The sequence below is a fragment of the Drosophila melanogaster genome, chromosome 2R (genome assembly GCF_000001215.4).
Source record: "Drosophila melanogaster chromosome 2R".
Lineage (NCBI taxonomy): Eukaryota > Metazoa > Arthropoda > Insecta > Diptera > Drosophilidae > Drosophila > Drosophila melanogaster.
The window spans coordinates 7995088-8015074 of NT_033778.4; the positions used below are offsets into that span (position 1 = coordinate 7995088).

A 19987-nucleotide genomic window follows, 5' to 3' on the forward strand; every position below is an offset into this window, starting at 1 on the left:
ACAAAGCGCACCTCAAGAATGTTCGTTAAAATTAATATTTTCTCTGATAATCCAATAATAGCACTAATCAAAGTATGCGTCATTGATATACCTCAAATTTTTGAATGTGGATCGTCACTACTTGTTTAAACTTTTTTGATTGTTTTTAATAATTATACCCGTTACTCGTGGATTATATATATTCTTATATATTATATATTATATATATATTTTTGATCGGAATCAATACCTGATTCAATCTGGCCATGTCCGTCTGTCCGTCTGTATGAACGTCGAGATTTCACGAAATATAACAACTAGAAAGGCTTTCCTGATCCGAATATCAATTATCAAGCGAGTTTCAACATATTCACTTATACACTCATGCGTTTATTTACAATAGATTCACAAAGTGTTCAAAGTTATAGTTATCATAGGGTATAACTTAAGCTTAAAGGCTTACGGGACTAGCTAATCTCACTGCGTTGTTTCTCCATTTTTTTCTCTCTGTGTAGGATGCGAAACTTAAGACTATCACACTTGGTCTGCTCTGACTAGAGGTTGAAATATCCCTTCTGAGGCTTATGCCCACAATCAATAGGCCATCTCGGCGCCCCAAGGACGATAGGGCTTTGCTCCGTTGGGAGTGGCGTACTGCAGCACACTGGAGTTGTTGTAGTCCTGGCCTGGCAGTCCGCTGACCGGATACTGAGGAGCAGCACTATAGCTAAGGCTATCGGAACCTATGGCCGCTGGACGATTGCTGTTGGTCAGCTCTATGTAGGTGGGAACCTGCTGCTCGGAATGCACTGCGCTGTGGTCGTGGGTATAGTGTTGCTGCTGCGTCGGCTGAGGTGTTGTCTGCGTCCGTTGCTGTTGCTGCTGATGCTGCTGCTGTTGGTGTTGCTGCTGCTGCTGCTGTTGCTGCTGCTGTTGCTGCTGCTGTTGGCTGCTGCTGTCAGAGTGGAGATCATGGCTGGGCAGCGATTCAGTTACGGCACTTCCACTTGTCCGCGAGACACTGGTGCGTCCTCCCAGTTGCTGAGCCTGCTGAGAGGGCGAGGCACTTAGTGTGGGGTAGCTGGACACATAGGCACCCGGGTTGGCTGGCGCCGCATAGCTCTGGTAGGGAGCAGCCGCACAGTTTGGCTGATAGCCGGAGGAGCTGGGAGCAGCCGGAGACCAGCCACCCGGACTGGCGCAGCTCTTGGCCGACAGTTCGCGCTGCTGCACAAAGTACTGGAGGTGGGACATAAGGCGCAGGCGCAGAGGATCCTGAATGTCCATGCCCTCGATGGTGACCAAATAGCGGGCCACCTCTGCGGCGCACTCGCGGAACCCAATGATATGGTAGTCCATGGCCACTCGCTGCGGATCATAGCTAAGCGAGTCGAGAGCTGCAACAAGATACGAGGAGGTGGAGAAAGTCAATAAGCTGTCTAATCCCAGTTCAGGCAAACAATTAAAATAGCTGTTCCCACGCGACGAGCATAAAGAACAACCCCCATGTCCTTCGGCGGGATGGCTTGTTGTGAGGTGGCTATCGGGGGGTGAAAGCCCGCGCCTGGCTACAAGGTTGCCATCGTGGTGGTGCCGCTACTGAGCGTGGGAAGCCCCGAGATTCGAGATTCACTTGAGCGCTAGGCTGGCGCTGGTGGTGGTGGTCCTGCTTTGCCTACGGCAATCATAATTTTCCCACAATTCGACCCTGTTCGGGACAACAGGTCAGGATTGTTTACCCAGATTTGTGATAATTTGCCGCATATTGTATTTAATATCGTTACTCAATTGTTTCCCACAGCGGCTTGCGTTTAGGGATTCTGCTTGCAGTTTTTCCCATTCCAATTTTTTATAATGTATTGAAGTTCATATGTATGTCAGATATGCCTTGATTAATTAGTGCGCTAAATGGGCCCTAATGTAATATTAACTGTCGAAATAAGAAATTACTTTCTTTACACTTTACTTCTTTTAGTTAACCAACTTAGTTGGCTGCCCAAGTTAACCCTCTATTTGCTCCTATTGTGATTAATGACCCATAGAAGCGTTTAACTTCAGTGAGGAGGTCTGTGGTGCAGCTAGCCTATTTGCTTTTTAAAACCTCTTTAAGCTAGCTCAAGTGGGCTTGGTAAACTTACTTTTAGACTGCAGACTCTTGAGATGCTCCACGGTCAGCTGAAGGATTTCGGCCTTCTCCAGCTTGGCGGATCCCTGCTTCTCGTAGGCGGAGGGCACCAGGCGCTTGAGTTCGGTGAGCGAGGAGTTGATCCGATCCCGCCGCTTCTTCTCGATCACTCCGCGTCGCTTCTTGCGGCTCATCAGTTGGCAGCTGCCCGGCTCACTGGGCGAGATTCTAATGGAACAGAGGAAAGGGTTTCTATTAGCTATGGATTGAAGTTAATGATAGATTCTTAATCTTAATATCTTAATCTTTCATAGACTGAAAAACACTCTATGGTGTTACTAAAAAAACCTCTAAGTTACAGAACATTTTAAAATCTATCTTTTCTTAAAACCCTATAGTTTAGTGATTTATATTTTGATGGTTTATCAGCAACTTTGCGTTAAGTGGAGTTATCCATGACTTCGATTCACTAAGTAAATATCATGACGCACTATTTTTTTTAGCAACATAAAACGTTTGCACATCGCATGGTATTTTCAAAGGTTTCATTTTACAAGACAACTCCTAACTTGGGAACTGCGAATAGCTTTTTGTGCACTAAATTGAAAAACAAATTTTGATAAGAAGTCACGAGTACGCACTGTTCCTTGGAGGACTCCTCGGAGTAGAGATCGTCGCAGTCGCTCTCGGAAAGCGTCCGCTTCAGGCTGCCGATGCCGTGGCTATGGCCCTGGCTATGCCCGTGGCTGTGGTTGCTGTGGGCGCTGTGGTGGCTCTGCGGCGGCGGCACCCAGTGGCTCTGGGGTGTGGTGGCGGTGGCGCCGGGCATGACCACGCCGGGTCCGGCGGCGTAGCCCCAGTGATGCAGCGATGGCGCATTGACGTGCATGTTGTGATCCATTGTGTGTGGTGACCAGTGTTTACTCGCTGCTCCTGCGCACTTGACACTACTGTGTTGATGTTGCTGTTGCTGAGCTGTAGCTTTGCGTGCTGCTAGTTGCAGAGGCAGATGCAGTTGGCGGCTAGACCGGGCTGGCGGAGCTAGTTTGAGCACGTGACTTATCGTGTGCGCGAACGGCGTTCGACTGATTCTGTAGCACACGTCGAGCGGACGACCTGCCCTCCGCTGCCGCCGCTCAACCCCTTTTTACCGCCTGCGGCAGCCGTCCAATAAGATGCAGCAGCAACCACCCCCTGGCAACGCGCAGCGCGTGCTTGCCGAGATTGGGGTAGGAAACGGGAAGCAAACATATTCGCCGCGCGGCGATCGCCGCCAAGTGAGCAAGTGAGAGTGTGCGACAAGGAGCGACCAGCGCCGGCAAATGAGCAAGCCTCTGTCATCGATTCATCCGATTGTATCGCCCGACCATCTGATATAGCCTTTCAGCAGCCTCTAAAGCATCTAAAGCATCTAAAGCATCTGCAGCACGGCCTTTAATCGGCGCCGTGGGCGACAAACTGGCGGCGTCCGCCGTCCACTTGTTTGCCGCTGGAGCGGCTGCACCCGTCCATGGAACTCAAACTGGAGCACGCGCCGGTCGTGTGGCATCGCGTGGCGCCGGGTAAAGCCCCAACAAGTGCAACAGCCGCCGTTGACCTCTATCTGTGCAGTGGGACGCGTGCTGGTGGGTGGCCCACACAGTTCTAGGTCAGTGCCGGCTCAAGGTTGCGGCATCCCGGGTCCGGAATGGGAACGGGAACATCCACAGGTGCAGAAGCAGGAGCAGGAGACGAGATAACAACGACTGCGGCAGCAGGTGACCGAAGTTGACCTAGAAATTGCCCGAGGTAAAATCGACTTGTTTACCTAGAAATATGCTAATGCGGAAATAATTCACTTTAATGTTATCGAAAGCAGCGTTTCATCACAAAGGGATATAAGGAACTTGGATGGCGACGGTAAAACGTAAATATGTTGTACAATTTTACGAAAAAGCAGACGTGAGCTTTATCTTTTTCTTTATCTTTTTGATTTGCCATTATAAACTCTTAGATGCGCTTTGTCACTGCATTTCGAATATTCACATGATTTAATCCATTCTAAATTTTTTGCTGAATTGGCTAATCTTATAACTTCCTTAATTGTTCCTTGTAATTGTATGAACGCTGAGCTCTCGGGAACTATAAAAGCATGAATGTAAAACTAGTTACTAGGATTAAGAGCTAGATTGTTACAGAAGATTGCAACGCCTACTCTTAAGGACACAAACCGGCTAAAACTGCCACGTCCATACTTTTGCAAAATTGTCATATTTTTTAAAAATATTTTGGCCACTCCCAGTCTAATGGCCACAAGCTGTCAATCTAAAACTTTTGAAAAATGTTTTGATATTTTTGATTTCACTATTTTTTTTGACAGCTTTGATCGCTATTCCACCAAAATTTGTCAGTTTTTCTAATGATTTTACAAGCTGAGATAGTTAACATCGAAATTAACGTTCTGTCTGTTTTGGTTAATGTTTCCCCATTAACTTTAATGTAATATATTTTGACAGTATTGTGTTCATAAATTCAATATAACAAGCTGATCAATGTCAATATTACCTATAAATTTTATTATGATAAACTATTTCATCCAAAATTTCCCATTATTTCTTATATCAGCCGCACGGAATGTGTGTTTAAAGCTAGCAGTAGATTAAAAACAATTAAAATGCGAATGAAAAACAGTATACGGTGGAGCTGATATATTTACATATATATGTACGTTGTGGTTTGACATAACTTTCCCTAATAAAAACTATACTTGAATTATCGTTATGCAAAAATAATTCTTCTGTAGATATCTATGTTAAAATGTTCATTTCAACTCCTTTGTCCTGTCACCCTAAAGAATCCCAATATTGCTATATGAATCCCTATACTATTGTATATACTTTTATATCCCTTTACTATTATATGTTGCAATTTCGCATATAACTGGAAATATCATTAGTTATTCTCCCCCACAAAATGATTTAGTGTAGCATTTCTCCCATTTTCTCGATTAATTTCGATGGTCGAGGCGTAAGCTTGACTATAATGGAGCCCCGTATCAATTTCAAAAACGTACATCAAAATCGAAAATTATAAAAAGTGCTTTTCATTTGATTCGGCATGCTGTCGCTCAGGTTTCGAGTGCGGCAAGCAGCAAAGTGAAAATGCCTAATGTCTAATGGCCAATGCCAGTGGCAGTGCCAGCGTGGGACAAACTCGCTCCGAATCGCCGGAACCCACCCCAAATCAAGTGGATGAATAGTGGCGGGCAAGTTGCACCACCGACAACGGGACGAACCCACGAAATCGCAGCCGTGGCTCGTGGGAAAGCCAAAGGTCTACGGATTCTCACGAGCGTCCAGCACACGTGCGGGTCGTGCGCCGGAATGGATCGATGGATGGATGGGTGGGCGATGAACTTACTCCCACCCACGGGGCACAGGGCATTCGCATTCGTATTCGCATTCTGAAGTGCATTACTCAAGGTATGGAGCCAAAGGTATGGCGCCGCACACACATACACACTTTATTGTTAATGGATATTCTCGAAAACAACTTTCTATAATGAAAATTGCGGTCTACCGACTCAAATACTCGATTACATATATGTATAATATACTCGTATGTAGGTAATTCTCACAAGACTGGTTTTCGTGCTCTATCGCTGGACGCAAAGTGGAGGTTACAAAGCCGCCGAGTGTCCGTTTCCGGTCTCAGAAGCTCCTAAGGCAAAGATTGCAGTTGTTTCCGCCTACTGCATTGTCGTGTCGGTGCAGCTCCAGGCTGAGGGGCTCCGTGTCGTCCACCCAGGTCTCCAGGGTGCAGGAGCTGGACTGGTGGCTGGACTTTTGCGACTGGGAGAGGGATCTGGTGGCCGCCGCCGCCTGCCGCCACCTGGCTTCGAAGTCATCCCAGCGATCGCAGGCGTCGTCGTCCAGGGAGTTCCCGTTGATGTCCCACTTAACAATGGGGAAGTCGTCGTGCGGTGGCTCCATGATCACCACGCTGTGGTAGTTGCCCTCCAGCTTGGAGCCCAGGCTGATACTGCAGGGATGGTAGCGGCTGGGCGTGGGAATCCTTTGCTGCACTTGTTGTTTCCTAGGAGTTGCCTGCTGCAGCACTTGCTGTTTCCGCGGAGTAGCCTGCTGCTGCTGCTGCTGCTCTGGCTGCTCCTCCTTCTGTTCCTCCAGCTGCAGATCCAGACTGGAATTGGAGGGCGTGTGCCGCAGGTAGCGTACATTCGCCTTGTATTTCACCCGCTCGAACTCGATGGTCGTTAGTGGTGTGTCCAACACCTCGTAGTTGCCGCAGCTCATCATGTATTTGGTGCGCAGGTCATGCTTGGCCGCTGGCTGCAGTTCCTCCACCTCCACCTCCTTGGAGGTGGCCAAGTCCAAGGCCTGGTTGCACTCGCTCAGCTGCAGCTCTTCGTAGATGGCCTCCGTCACCGGACAGTTGCTGTTCACATCCAGCTCCAGATCTCGCTGCAGGTTGAGCTCCTCCTCCACCTCCTCGTCGTCCCCGTCCTCCTCGTCCAGCCGCTGGACAAAGAGCTGCTTTGAAGTCGATATCTTGCGCAGGAACTGCAAGGACAGAAATCGATACGGATAAACATAGCGTTAGCGGCCAACGCGGCGTATGATTAACGTGCCGAAAGCACGGGCATGCGAACTTTACTGAACATTCTCATGCGGCGCGGGTCGCCATCGATTTCCTATAGATGGCCACCCATTTGGGCGCCACGCGAGGACTAACCTTCAGACAGGACTTCTTGGTGCGCCTCAGCAAGTGCGACATGCTGACGATGTCTTTGTGTCGCTGTCGCTTTGTACCTCCCTAATTGAACGCTGCAATTACAGTGGCTATTGTTGCCCTTCCATCGGAGTTGCGTCCGTTAGCCGGGGCATTTGCCTCATCGCCGCTGCAACCCGTTGGGCTATCCAAACAAAACTGAACGAGGAAGCGCCGCGGCGAACACTCGCAGGTGGAGCAAGGACGCCCCATGCGGCGCTCCTGCCCAGTGACTCATCCTCGCGACAGCGGCTCGAGTGCACGCAGAAAAATGAAATGTTTGAAGTGGTAAAAGTTGAAAATTTAACTTTAGAAAACCCTAAACACATTGGAATCATGCTATTTAATTCCATTAAATCATTTAAAGATATTTGTAAGCATTGTTTTAAATAAAGAACCTTTAAATGGTATATAGTTGATCTATCGATTAGCTTAAACTCAGTTTTAAGTCTGAAATATTCTGAAATTCTATTGTGTGGTTTTGCCCAGTGTACTGGGGAGCAGTGCAAGCTGTGCCAGCTGAGAGCCTCTGCCGGCACAGGCGCAGTATGATCCTGGCGCACAGATTGGGAATCTCGAGTGGGTCGTCGCTAATGCGGTAATGGCCCGGCTTAGAGCCCACTCCCCCCCCCCTCGACGGAGTCCCTGACCCGACGGCCCTCGAATAGCCGGTCAAGTGTCTGGGCTGGGGTGCTCCGAAGGGCCAAAAGGTGAGTCCGGCTCCCTGATTATAACGGTTCGTGTGCCGATGCGGGCGCCAACTTGACGCTGCCTTCCGTGGCAGGTATATTATGAAACTATTTGCGGAGAGGGTCGCCGCTAAATTTGCGGGAGGTGTCCACGTAACTATGTAACTATGGGAATTGGTGTGCCATGCGAATTGCGTTATAAATAGTGTGTCAATGCCATGAATGCTGAAGTGGAAGGGACTTTTTCCTGTGAACAGAAAATTTATGGTAGAGAAAATAATATAAAAATAAAATATTGGTTGCATTTCTACCACCGACTAAACAAAACAGCGAACTTTTGATTCGAAAACAACAGCCCTTTAGAAAAATGTTAATTACATTTTCACCTCTAAACATGTCCGTTTTGAAAATAGGATACTTTACAAACCGCCATTTATTATTCCGACAAGATTCTTTTCAGGTTTTCGGGGCCTATTTTTTGGGACATTCTCTGGGTTTAATTTTAATCACCTTATAAAATGCTTATGAGATTTTTTGGGACATTCTCTGGGTTCAATTTTAATCACCTTATAAAATGCTTATAAGATTGATCACCGATTAGTGCTAGATTTCAAGAATAAGAATAAATATTGAAATTTGTCAAAACAACAGGGTTATCGCCTAGTAAAGTATATTCATTTAAGCTACAATATTATTAAATGTTTAACTACGTCGATGAACTTGAGTAAAGAAATCGTTTTAAAGTTCTCTTATAAAAAGGAGTGTTTTGATGTGCTTGCTTATCTACAGACTCATGAAAATGTGTGTAATAAACTTGTGTTGCGCAGACGATTTGAGTTTGGTGACCCCGATTCTTCCTCGCATTTGCTGAAATTTGATACTTTCAGGGAGCGAATACTTAAGTACAATAGTTTTTCGAAATATAAACTATTTACTTATGTTTCTCATTTGACTTTCCCATCGACTAGCGTAGTTGCAATGGATTTAGAAAGCAAATCAATTGGCATGGGAAGGGCTGGGACTGACGACTGAACTAATGACATTCGCATGTAAATTTCCGGCAATTTGGGCGAATGATTTAAACGCATTTAGGTGTTAAAAAAGGCGAAACCAGTTTTACAATTCAACATGGCTCGAGTGCCTGGCATTCCAATTCCCATTCCGATTTAGATTTCGAATTTTTTTGTGAGCACTTTTCGGCCTGTCGTCGATTTGACACATCACTCAAAGTGGGGAGTGCTCGCTGCGGTTCGGGTTAGTTTTGAAATCGCATCGGAGCTGGAAAACTGAATTCGAGTGAATGATGACACTCGCAGCAAATTGCAATCGAATCGCAATGATTCGGATGAAAGCGGCTCGCCTCGATTTTTGAGCATGACAAGATATACGTTTCGCGGCCATCGCTCAATAGTCAATACTTTTGTCCGCGCTTTCTGACAGTTATCATTCTGGGGATCCTAACTCCTTTCGCCGGCAACATCTTCGCCGAAGGCCAAAGGGTGTGCGGAAAAAAATATTGATGGGTTTGGCCAATTAAAGGTTGATTGATAGGACAATCCGGCAAGCCGGCAAGTCGGCAACTGCAATTGCCAATATCGATTACGAAAGTTAGATTTTAATTTTTAATTGCCGTTCGGACCCAGTCGAGGGTTGCTAAATTGGCCGTGCCACAGACCACAACAACCCTCCTTTCCACTTCTATTGCTATTATTATTACCATTGTCATTGCCGTGGAATTTGCTAGGGGTGTCTAGGGGTTTGGGTTTGATGCCATTCCGATTTGAAGTGCCCCGTGTCCGCGGGGCAAGTGTCGATTATGCGCGACTCGATGGCCACTCGGTTGACACACAGTTGGCGTTCGAAATTTACATTTTATTACTTTTACATGCCCGTGCAGCCGCGCGCAGGCATTAAAATTATTTACGATGCCAAATATTGTTGGTTGTAAATAATGCATTCTGGCAAATATCACTGGGCTGGATAGGAGTGAGGAGGGGAGGGTAACGGCCAATCGCTTGACCTTTGCCGCTAATTAGAGCCTCATTGTTTCCCGCCGAGCGAGGAACGTTTACGGAGCGTGTTTCCAAATGTTTCGCAAGTCTGTTGCGATTCGAGCACAAGTCGTTGACTGATAACACCTCTAGTATGGGATTAGCCGCGTCTCGAGCGCCCCACTCACTCACTCAGTTGAGATCTTTCCGAGATGGCGGCCGCTACCCCTGAAATCCAGTTCTACGAACGCGAGCTCAACATCCGCCGGGTGATCGAGGAGTGCGACCTGCAGCGCCTGGACCAGGCCCTCAACATCTGCGACCTGTCTAGCGTGGAGCGTAAGCTGCGCCTCTGGCAGAAGCTCCTGCCCAGGATCAAGCCCTTCTACGCCGTCAAGTGCAATGACGATCCAATGGTGGTCAGGCTGCTGGCCCAGCTGGGAGCCGGATTCGACTGCGCCTCCAAAAACGAAGTCAAGCTGGTGGGTTGGGAATAGTTACTACATATACAAGTGCCTTAAGTCCTGGTAGTGCATCTCATAGTTTTTGGTGCCACACTAATATGTTTTTATAAATACTTTAGTACAAAGTACTATATAGTCATGTTCCAAGTAATGGAACGTAATTCTGGGCCTTATCAATTTCTGAATGTAGGTTTTCATTTTTCAAGCGATTAACACGTGTTGTTCTAGAGCCCAGACATTGGTATTTGATTACTTGTCGGAATTTCGTATAATTTAATAACTTTATTATTCTTTTCATGAATTCAATTCAAAGGTCTTGGGCTTCGATGTCTCGCCGGAGCGTATCATCTTCGCCAATCCCTGCCGCCCTGTCAGCCATCTGGAGTACGCCAAGGAGCACCAGGTGTCCAACGGAACGGTGGACAATGAGTTCGAGGTATACAAGCTGCACACGCACTATCCCAACTCCAAGTAGGTGCACTACCGTCGGATGCGATCATTAGTATATCTATACGTTGTTATCCAGCCTGATCGTGAGATTCAAGAGCGAGGCCAAGGAGGCACAGTGCCCACTGGGCGACAAATTTGGCTGTGATGCGGATGTGGATGCAGCGGCCCTAATGCTGCTGGCCAAATCCTTGGAGCTGAAGGTGACCGGCACCAGTTTCCACGTCGGCTCCGGATGCAGCGAGCTGCAGGCCTACGATCGGGCCATCAAGAAGGCCAAGAACCTCTTCAAGTTCGGCGCACTACTGGGCTATGACATGGACTTTCTGGACATTGGCGGTGGGTTCCCTGGCAGCGATGACGTAAAGTTTGAGAAGGTGTAATGCAGTAAGCAGAGGATTTTGAAGCAATTGCTCAGAGGAAACTTTTTACAGATAGCCGAAAGTGTGAATACCTCGGTGCAGCGTCATTTTCCCGACGAACGCGTTCACATAATCGCCGAACCAGGACGCTTCTTTGTGGCGGCAGCCTGCACCTTGGTTTGCAAGATCCACGCCAAGCGGGAGATCAGGAACGAAGCTGGCAAACTGGACACCGTAATGTACTATCTGAATGACGGCGTCTATGGGTCCTTCAACTGCATTCTGTACGACCATCAAGTGGTGATTGCAGAGCATTATCTGGTAAGATTGTCCATTATCATATGCATTATTTTAGTTGTCATTGAACATTGTTAAAAAGAAGAGGGGTTCCCCTTGAATAGCTCAGACCTCTACATGTTTTTAAGACCCAATTCACTTCATTTTCCCACAGGACAATGCAGAATCTTTGCCACACCTAAAGTCCTTGATTTGGGGGCCAAGTTGTGACGCCCTAGATAAGGTAAGTCAAATGTTGCTTGAAACTTAGCAATACCAAGTAATGTTTTATTTCTTCTTCAGATTTCGGAGGACCTGCACTTGCCCAACCTAAACCGAGGCGATCTTTTGGGATTCCGAAACATGGGCGCCTACACCATGCCCATTGCCAGTGCATTCAATGGATTCGAAGTCCCCAAGACCCTGTACTTCCAAGCTATATGACTAAATCACTTACTCAATCCAATAAAACCAACATTTTGTGGACTCTCTATTGTTTACTTGCTTACAACTTTTATATGTAGTAGACTTGGGTTTATAAAAATACCTGGCTGGTGGATTGTTAGGCCCATAAATATCTTCATGTATGTAAAAGGAGCATTTGAGATGTGTATTTCGTAGCTGGGAATTCATGCGTAAACAATTTTGGATCTCACAACTTACGGTAATGTTACTATGAAAGTCAGTAGATCTGTCATACTTTTCGCTAATAGTTCTAAGTCACACAAATCATCTATTTAAAAGGCAGTAAGCGATAAAAGCCCAAAATTGTCATCCATCAAATATATCTTAAGTATCAGTTTCTTATAATTTGCCTAGAAATCAATCATGCAAATGAACTGGAACTTTAATTGCCACCAGTTCTAGTTTAATAAATTTGTTGACTTGACTCGTAGCATAATTTACGGATGCGTAGACCTTGAAAAAAAAAAACCGAAAAGCAATCCATCTCATGTCCAAAGTCGACATCGTTTATGTATAAATAATGTTTTTGTCACTTCCTAATAGATAATCCCAAAGCTGGGACTCTCTGTGGGCAGGCAGACCACATTTGTATCAGTATCAGTCTAATCGAGATGGTGAACGGAGACCTAAGAATACAATACTACGATGAAGAGCTCAACATTCGCAAGGTTATCGAGCAGGCAGACCTAGAACATCTGGACCAGGCCCTCAACATCTGTGACTTGTCCAGCCTGGAGCGGAAGCTCCGTCTCTGGCACAAGCTTATGCCCAGGATTGAGCCCCACTATGCCGTCAAGTGCAACGACGATCCGGTGGTGGTCAAGTTTCTGGCGGATCTCGGAACTGGATTCGACTGCGCCTCCAAAAACGAACTTAAGTTGGTAAGTACGGATGCGCTTTCCGAGTATTGGGTATTCCAAGCTTCCAAATTTGAGATCGACCTTGAATCGATGGATTAAATGGCGAATAATAACAATATGGAAACAAATCAAATCTAAATGTCATAAGATTCAAAACGACAATTATCAGTTGAATTCACTAAAATAAATGAAGATCGGTATTGAATGAAAAGAATACGCTTAGATTTATTCATTTATTCTCTACCCATTCCCATAACTTCCATGTACTCCTTCAGGTCCTGGGACTTGGCGTTTCGCCTGAGCGCATTATCTTCGCACATCCCTGTCGTCCTGCTAGCCACTTGAGGTACGCCAAGGAGCAGCAGGTGGTCAACGGTACGGTGGATAACGAGTACGAGATTTACAAGCTGAGAAAACACTATCCCGACTCCAAGTAAGTCTATACGTATCTGAGCTTCTGGTAGTGATATGTTTCGTTATTCCAGCCTCATCGTGAGGTTCAAAAGTGAGGCTAAAAAGGCGCTGTGCCCCTTGGGCGACAAATACGGATGCGATGCGGAGGCGGACGCCGCAGCCCTAATGCTTCTGGCCAAGGCCTTAGGTTTGAAGGTAACCGGTACCAGTTTCCACGTGGGCTCCGGATGCAGCGAGGTGGAGGCCTACGATCGGGCCATCGAGAAGGCGGAAAACATCTTTAAGGTCGGCGAGATGATAGGTCACAAGATGGAACTATTGGATGTTGGCGGTGGCTTTCCTGGCATTGATGATGAGATGTTCGAGGAAGTGGGTACAGCAATTGACTAGATTTCGAGCTATTGTTGATGAAACACATTCCTTATAGATAGCGCAGTCGGTAAACACATCAGTGGAGCTGCGTTTTCCCGATAAGCGTATCCGAATCATTTCCGAGCCAGGACGCTTCTTTGTGGAGGCCGCATACACATTGATCTGCAAGGTACATGCCAAGCGGGAAGTCCGCAGCAAGGATGGCAAGCTGGACACCATGATGTACTACCTGAATGATGGAATCTTCGGAGCGTTCGCAGGAATGTTTTACTACCCTGAAGAGGTGGCTCCCGAGCTCTACTTGGTAAGAAGAGAAGTGTGCTCCAATTGTTTTTATCATTTAACAACTTTTTTAAAAGTGCTTAAACAGTATTTATAGTATTAAATTATTGATTAAATAGTTCAAGTAATAATAAATTGTCCTCCGATTCCAGGACGAAGCCGAGAGCTTGCCAAAACTCAAGTCTGTGATTTGGGGACCCAGCTGCGATGCTATGGATAAGGTAAGTGAGTTTCTAAAGACTTTCAACATAATAACTTTCACCACCTCGCCTTCAGATATCGGACTTGCTATTGCCCAACTTGAATCCGGGCGATCTATTAGGCTTTCGCAATATGGGAGCCTACACCATGCCCATCGCCAGTCCCTTTAATGGATTCGATGTTCCGGAGACCAGGTTCTTCAAGGCAAAGTAACTTTACCGTACTCTAAGAACAATACTTGTTATGCTCAACTTAAAATTAAAATTTGCAAATATCTTTTTATGTAATTAAGACCACGCATTTCAGTAGTATCACGACGTAAAGAAAACTCTCGCTTGCATTTGTAACCAACATGGATTCTTTATTAGATAGATTTTCAGATTGCTCACATGGAGAGCATTATGTAAGCCCAGCTTTCGATGGGGTTCAGTGTTTTGCAATATTTTGAAAAGAACAGCTCTAGCCAAAGGAAACTGACCCGAATCGGTGGTGCGGCGCATTCTCTTGAAAATATTTCCGGACCCGAGCCCGCTCCCGCTGCACCACCGCCCACCAGTGGGTGGCTACTGACCTAAGCCACCGCGTGGTTGGTGTGGAGGCGGGTAGGGGATCGGGCGGACTTGGAGTGTCAGTGTCAGTATAGCTAATCGGATTACAACTTAGTTTGCGTAGACATAATCGAAAAGGTACGTATGTATGTGTGTATAAAAGTATATGTATAAAAAATTTCAAAAATTCCACTCTGCATACACGCTGCATTTGCTTAATTCACTTCTGCATAAATATATCAAACTTGTCAGATGCCTCAAAAATGTAAGTAAATTCTATAAAATGTCACTATATTAGCTGTGTCGAGCCATCCGAGTGTCTTACTACTGGGAGCTCTTGATATGTCACGATATAATATAACAATATAACGATATGCATTCTCGACCTTCGTGGGTTGCCCCTTTTTGGATTAAGGGTTATGGGTTATGGAATTGGGATTTCTTGGGAGTTTGCCCGTGTTTGTGGCAAATAAAGAGTACAAACTACTTATTCCATAATCAGTTCTTGGTGATTGATGCAAATGAAATTTTCTTACTTTCTCTTGTGCCTTCGCTTTGTTTCGCCCGCCTCTGGCACCCAAAGTGGAGCCACATTTGGCCATGGTTGCTGAGAATTGGTTAACACGACACATGGACTCGAGGAGCTTGCGAATTTCGACTGGGTATCGGTTGGGTGCTGAAGGTAGGTCTGGAAACGGGCGGAGGGACTACGAAACGCGTTAGTAATGATTGTATCTCACAACACCGACGACAAGACGACGATAGACTACACATAATAGATGGGCAAACGGAGCCCTAGGCTGCACAGATAAACTCGTACAGATTAACGCGAGTAACAACAAAATCTCTCGCTTAAACGTAACAATATTCTGATATGTTTGGGTTTCGATTTTGGTTTGGGTTTAGGTTTCTGTTTAGCTTTCTGTTTTGGTTTTGGTTTTGGCCTCCGCAGGTGCACTGGTGCCTAAATCAAGCCTTATAACTAAGCTATGTCCGCGGACAAGTAAATATCATCCCAGCATTCCCCTTCTCGTCGAGCTACTGTGCACGTCCGGAGCGGAGTGCAGTGGGGGGTGGACCGGATAGTGGTGGTGGTGCCTCTCCAGGGGCGTCATCTCAGCAACTTTGCTGGGGGGAGGCCTGCTGCTGGTTCGAAAAGCGTGCTTTCTGAGTCTAATTACTGGCAGAGTTGCATAATTCACGGATTCCCTATAATCTATAAGAAAACATACAATACAACAACACAGAATTGGTTTGTGGGGGGCGTACGAGAGGTCTGTGATCTGGGATCTGGGGTCTGGGATAGCTTTTTGCATTTTTTGCTTTGGGTGGTTCGTTATGTGGCAACCGAATCAAACCGAATGGAACTGGAGGGGCGACCGCTCTGTTAGATTCTATCACTGATCACGGGTGTGCAACTGAAACTGAAGCTGAAACTGACCCACATAGAACATCGCGTCTAGCTGGACAGCGGCTAGATGCTTAGACGCTAGTTAAAAAGGCCACGCTACACACGGCAATCTGGGCCAGGATGTTCACTTGCAGGATCCGCATTAGACCGCCGCTGGTCGGCGAGGGACTCACATTGAGGCCGGCGCAGTGCATCTTCTCGGTGGGCATGGCCTGCACGAAGTACTCGCGGTTGTCCAGCGACATGTGGCACAGCGGCTTCTTCTTCTGCGACATTTCGTCGTCCTTGTTCTTCAGGTCCTCCAGCAGCTTGGGGAACCAGGTCAGCTCGCAGGAGCAGTTCAGCGGGTTATCTGCGCGGTTAATAAGGATTTCGATTAGCTCGGTTAGTTCTTTTAGGTGCTTGACTGGGCTGAAGTGCCTATGACTTGCCGGTGATATCGATGATGCGAAGGGTGTCGATGACGGGCTCCATTATGTCCTGCGGAATGCGCTGCAACTTGTTGTTCTGCAGGTTCAGCGTTTCCAGCGAGTTGAGGTTCTCAAACAGAAGACTGGGCAGAACCTTGATGCTAACCAAAGGAGAATATAATTCATTATCATTGTAATTAAATCTGGTGAAAATAAATAGCAAAAGGGGAATTTCAGGGGATTATCTTACTCGTTCTTCTGCAGGTTGAGGAAAGTCAGGGAATCTCCAAAGCCAGTGAAGGCATCTTCAGCCAAAACATTGATATTGTTGTTGCGCAAGTCCAAGTGGCGAAGGCGGTGCAGCGGACGCAGTGCCTCGCTGGGAATAGTGTGGATCTGGTTATCACCCAGGCGCAGATATTGCAGGTTCTCTGTGGAAACAGAAAATAGATTAGAAAGTGAATGGCAAAGTCCCACCGAAGGACAACCCACCCTCTAGGCCCTTGAAGGCATCCTTGTCAATCACACTGATCTTATTGCCCTCCAGCTCCAAGGAGTTTAGCAGGGTGAGGTGACTAAACACATTGGCAGGCACGGTGGTGATCATGTTGTGGGCCAAAATCAATGAGTCCAGGCTCTGCAAGCCTGTTCAAATACAAAGTACAAAAAAGGTTAGCAATAACGTGGAAGACTGTGGAAGTTTAGCAATACGCACCTTCGAAATCGCCTTCGCTGATAGTTCGTATCTTGTTCTCCTGAATCTCCAGTTTCTTTAAGGTGCTCAAAATGGAAAGAGCTTTCTGCGGGATATTGGTAAGATCGTTGCCACCCAAATTCAGGCGCTTAATATGGCTAAAAGAAGAGGTTTGATAAGCGCAAAGGGAAAAGAAAAGATTCACTTAAACTTACTCCTCAAGTCCTCGGAAAGCCTCGGGATCGATCTGTGTAATCTTGTTCTCGTAGAGCGTCAGAATCTCCAGGGTCTCCAGTCCCTCGAAGGCATTGTTGTGGATCACGGTGATTTTATTGTGGTTCAGATTAAGGATCAACAGGTGGAACAGATGTTGCAGAGCCTGCGAGGGCACCGTCTTCATTTGGTTGAGGGACACATCCAGCTGCGTCAGTCCCGCTCCTGTGTGTGCGGCAAAAAGAAAAGATTAGGTAACCCCACTTCCAACTGGTGTCCAACTAGTTACCCAGCGAGCTGAGGGCGTTCTCCTCGATGGCCGCCAGGCTGCTGTTGTGGATGGTCAGGTGACGGATGTCAAGGGCCAGGAAGACGAAGCCCTGCAGCTTGGGCAGATTGTTGTGGCGAAGCTTCAGGTAGAAGATGATGGGACTCTTGCCCTTCAGCGTGCCCATCGACTTGGTGATGTGCGCCAGATCGGTGGTCTCGCACAGGATGTCCAGCCCGTTCTTCTTCACCGTGCAGATGCAGGGCGCGATCTCGCTCTGCTCCGGACACACTTGAGTCTGCGGTGGACCCTGGCCGAGCACCTGGTCCATCACAAGCACCTGCAGCAGGAGCACCACCGTCACGACCATCGTGCATCCCGATTGCAGCTGAATTCCCGCCATGCTGAACACCTGCTGGTGGCTTACGATTTCGTTGGGGCGACTGTGAGATTGGGTGAAGGATTTCTTATTCCGCGGCAGAAAGCGTCACTGTCGTGACTGGTCGCGGATTCCGATGCTGGTGAATGCTATCTACAATGGCTATTGCCGTAGCCCTGTGTGCGAAAGGAGAAGAGGTTAGGGGATTCAATTGGGCGCACAATGCGCGCTTTTATTTGGGTTGTGTGCCCGCGGATTAAATATAAATTGCCCGCAATTGAGCTGTCCGTCCGGCCACTGTGGCTAGTGTTGCTACTGCTGCTACTGCCGCCACTGCTGCTCCTCTCCGGCCCCAGGGTTCTCTCACCTAAATGGTTTGTCCGTCCGCTGCTGGCGAGTGCCAAATGAAACATGCCTCCAGTGGTCGCGGGATGCAACAAAGCCTGTCCGCCAGTCCGCCAGGCTCTCCCTCTCTCTATTTTCGCAGAGTGGGATGGAGTGGAGCAGCTGGAGCCGCACGCTCTTCTCGCTTTCTGGGGTGGCTATGGGGCGTATGCGTAATGGCTGTGTGCCAACTGGGTTAGTGTGTGTGTATAACGATGTAACGGAAAATCGATATGGCGACGTCGGGAGGTTGTTGAATGGCCGTTTGTTTGTATTTGTTGCTTCGCCTCTAACTAATTCAACAGTCCTCGAAGGGTCCTTTGTTCGCCTCAGCCTTTATCGTCCAGTTAGCCCAGTTTCGAATCGGATCGAATCGAATCAAATTGAATCGAATCGAATCGAAGGCGCTTTTCCCAGGGCTTTTCCACTGGATTCCGTTACATCCACTGAAAATGGCAAGCCAGGATCCGTCTAATCAGGCTATAATCGCTCTTTGAGGCTCTCAGCCCTCCGTGCAATGTATCAATCCTGTTGCATCCTCTGCGAAATTCCACTGGCAAGCCCCCGAATCCTGAATCCAGAATCGGAAAATATTTGAAACGGTTCGAAGCGACAATTGATGGAAAATGAAGCACGTTTGGTTGGCAAAACCGACGATGGCGGACTGAGGCTCTCAGCGTGAAATTGAATATAGCACCAGAGTTGACTATCGGGGGTGGCTTGAGCTTTTCCAAGCTCAGCGAAAGCTCCAATCAGCGCTCAAAACAATCACGTAGTGACTCCTACTTGGGAATTCACGGCTGTTATCAATAGTTAGGTTCACTAGCTGTCGGTGCATTTTTCGAAAAAAAAATTAAGGTCACAGTGTCAGTGTTCTTTGACTATTTGTTTTGCAAAAATAATTTCAATAAAAAAAGTAATGCGCAATTTGCAATTTTTATTAGAAATTTGCAGTTAATTCTACTTTTCACTGTCATCAGTATCAAACGAATTTGATGATGATACTCAGTTGTATTCAAAAAAATTATATTTCATTTGTATGTGTACATTTTCAAATCTAAAGCTTTTCCTTCAAGCCAGCCGTATATATATAACAAATAAATTAGTCATATTGTTCTTTTTCAAACAAAACCTTTTCTACATTGTCAGTAAGTAAGTTTTGCTTTTATTCCATCATAGGCCAAAAACATTATTTTGTCAAAAATTTTAAAAGCAAAATAAAATAACGGTATTGTGCATAACTTAACAATCTTATCATTTTTACCTTGCAATGCTGCATATGTAAAGCGCCACCTATGGAATTTTACATGAACCAATCAAAAAATGCTGCGTACTGCTTGTTTAACAGCTTATTTCCGGTAATTGCTTATTTTCTGCTATAACTTATGTTATTATAGCTGTTATAACATAGACTCTCGGCGCACTGCTCGATGCTATAAAACGAAAACTGCTTCATTCAAATTCTGTTATAGCCGCGTTATGGTAACTGTTAGACATAACAGTGTCTACTGCTTTATCATAATAAATTTAATCAATTTTTTTTTAAATAACATTTATTTATAAAATAATTGAGGTTATGCATGCTGTCAGCTTTAAATTATAAATTTAATCAATTTTTTTTTTAAATAACATTTATTTATAAAATAATTGAGGTTATGCATGCTGTCAGCTTTAAATTAAATTTTAGTTTACAGATTTGCACCATTTATGCTTGCAACTATTGTTAGGACTTATAAGGATTTAATATAATGTTAGGTCAGCCAATGTTTCGAAGATGTTGATATCGAAAATTTCTTAAATTCAACAAAATATAGAAACGCAGGTAAAATTCAGTACTACGTGAATCTGCAAAGAATGATTATATATTTCAATTACTAAGAAAACAGCATTCGAATTGGCCTACGTCAATTGGTCTGCGAACTCGATATATGTATCTTGTAGATGAGCAAGTGAAAGGGTCAGGTTCGAGCCCGACTTTCACTGCGC

At 46.1% G+C, this 19987-nt stretch overlaps 5 protein-coding genes across 7 annotated transcripts, besides 2 other annotated features; 2 read left to right on the plus strand and 3 right to left on the minus strand.

The window, feature by feature from the left end:
- The first annotated feature begins 185 nt into the window (after positions 1 to 185).
- Positions 186 to 304: a mobile genetic element.
- A 46-nt stretch (positions 305 to 350) lies between these two features.
- Positions 351 to 3191, minus strand: Hey (Hairy/E(spl)-related with YRPW motif). Its single transcript, NM_078933.3, has 3 exons — positions 2746 to 3191; positions 2118 to 2332; positions 351 to 1376 (listed from the first exon to the last, which is right to left on the minus strand). Exons 1-3 carry the CDS (start codon positions 3003 to 3005, stop codon positions 574 to 576), a joined length of 1278 nt encoding a protein of 425 aa, NP_523657.1. The 5' UTR covers positions 3006 to 3191; the 3' UTR covers positions 351 to 573.
- A 1010-nt stretch (positions 3192 to 4201) lies between these two features.
- Positions 4202 to 4363: a mobile genetic element.
- Positions 4364 to 5402: 1039 nt separating this feature from the next.
- On the minus strand, positions 5403 to 7033 carry CG11191 (uncharacterized protein). Of its 2 annotated transcripts, none has more exons than NM_001299251.1 (2): positions 6836 to 7033; positions 5403 to 6663 (listed from the first exon to the last, which is right to left on the minus strand). In NM_001299251.1, exons 1-2 carry the CDS (start codon positions 6875 to 6877, stop codon positions 5794 to 5796), a joined length of 912 nt encoding a protein of 303 aa, NP_001286180.1. In that variant the 5' UTR covers positions 6878 to 7033; the 3' UTR covers positions 5403 to 5793. The 2 variants fall into 2 exon arrangements, with proteins under 2 accessions (NP_001286180.1, NP_610345.1); NM_136501.1 differs by having other exon boundaries at positions 5562 to 6663.
- Positions 7034 to 9736: 2703 nt separating this feature from the next.
- Odc1 (Ornithine decarboxylase 1) lies at positions 9737 to 11585 on the plus strand. The gene is made up of 6 exons (NM_057704.5): positions 9737 to 10033; positions 10329 to 10486; positions 10542 to 10839; positions 10897 to 11145; positions 11276 to 11344; positions 11404 to 11585. The coding sequence occupies exons 1-6, from the start codon at positions 9764 to 9766 to the stop codon at positions 11542 to 11544; spliced, it is 1185 nt and encodes a 394-aa protein (NP_477052.2). The 5' UTR covers positions 9737 to 9763; the 3' UTR covers positions 11545 to 11585.
- Positions 11586 to 12158: 573 nt separating this feature from the next.
- Positions 12159 to 13975, plus strand: Odc2 (Ornithine decarboxylase 2). The gene is made up of 6 exons (NM_057705.4): positions 12159 to 12446; positions 12701 to 12858; positions 12911 to 13208; positions 13267 to 13515; positions 13646 to 13714; positions 13770 to 13975. The coding sequence occupies exons 1-6, from the start codon at positions 12177 to 12179 to the stop codon at positions 13905 to 13907; spliced, it is 1182 nt and encodes a 393-aa protein (NP_477053.2). The 5' UTR covers positions 12159 to 12176; the 3' UTR covers positions 13908 to 13975.
- Positions 13976 to 14031: 56 nt separating this feature from the next.
- CG14762 (uncharacterized protein) lies at positions 14032 to 18668 on the minus strand. Of its 2 annotated transcripts, none has more exons than NM_136502.4 (9): positions 17985 to 18668; positions 17260 to 17793; positions 16973 to 17195; positions 16779 to 16915; positions 16556 to 16708; positions 16314 to 16494; positions 16085 to 16224; positions 15827 to 16005; positions 14032 to 15458 (listed from the first exon to the last, which is right to left on the minus strand). In NM_136502.4, exons 2-9 carry the CDS (start codon positions 17639 to 17641, stop codon positions 15441 to 15443), a joined length of 1413 nt encoding a protein of 470 aa, NP_610346.1. In that variant the 5' UTR covers positions 17642 to 17793; positions 17985 to 18668; the 3' UTR covers positions 14032 to 15440. The 2 variants fall into 2 exon arrangements, with proteins under 2 accessions (NP_610346.1, NP_001246198.1); NM_001259269.2 differs by having other exon boundaries at positions 15684 to 16005.
- Positions 18669 to 19987: the final 1319 nt, after the last annotated feature.

Coding starts and splice junctions, on each gene's coding strand:
- Hey (NM_078933.3), bottom strand. CDS start 3,005: ATGGATCACAACATGCACGTCAATGCGCCATCGCTGCATCACTGGGGC. Junction 2,333..2,745: donor GAGGAGTCCTCCAAGGAACA/GTGCGTACTCGT, acceptor CTGTTCCATTAG/AATCTCGCCCAGTGAGCCGG. Junction 1,377..2,117: donor CAAGAGTCTGCAGTCTAAAA/GTAAGTTTACCA, acceptor ATCTTGTTGCAG/CTCTCGACTCGCTTAGCTAT.
- CG11191 (NM_001299251.1), bottom strand. CDS start 6,877: ATGTCGCACTTGCTGAGGCGCACCAAGAAGTCCTGTCTGAAG. Junction 6,664..6,835: donor CCAAGAAGTCCTGTCTGAAG/GTTAGTCCTCGC, acceptor CTGTCCTTGCAG/TTCCTGCGCAAGATATCGAC.
- Odc1 (NM_057704.5), top strand. CDS start 9,764: ATGGCGGCCGCTACCCCTGAAATCCAGTTCTACGAACGCGAGCTCAAC. Junction 10,840..10,896: donor ATGACGTAAAGTTTGAGAAG/GTGTAATGCAGT, acceptor AACTTTTTACAG/ATAGCCGAAAGTGTGAATAC. Junction 11,345..11,403: donor GTTGTGACGCCCTAGATAAG/GTAAGTCAAATG, acceptor TTTCTTCTTCAG/ATTTCGGAGGACCTGCACTT.
- Odc2 (NM_057705.4), top strand. CDS start 12,177: ATGGTGAACGGAGACCTAAGAATACAATACTACGATGAAGAGCTCAAC. Junction 12,859..12,910: donor AAACACTATCCCGACTCCAA/GTAAGTCTATAC, acceptor TCGTTATTCCAG/CCTCATCGTGAGGTTCAAAA. Junction 13,209..13,266: donor ATGATGAGATGTTCGAGGAA/GTGGGTACAGCA, acceptor CATTCCTTATAG/ATAGCGCAGTCGGTAAACAC.
- CG14762 (NM_001259269.2), bottom strand. CDS start 17,641: ATGGCGGGAATTCAGCTGCAATCGGGATGCACGATGGTCGTGACGGTG. Junction 17,196..17,259: donor GAACGCCCTCAGCTCGCTGG/GTAACTAGTTGG, acceptor CCGCACACACAG/GAGCGGGACTGACGCAGCTG. Junction 16,916..16,972: donor GCTTTCCGAGGACTTGAGGA/GTAAGTTTAAGT, acceptor CTCTTCTTTTAG/CCATATTAAGCGCCTGAATT.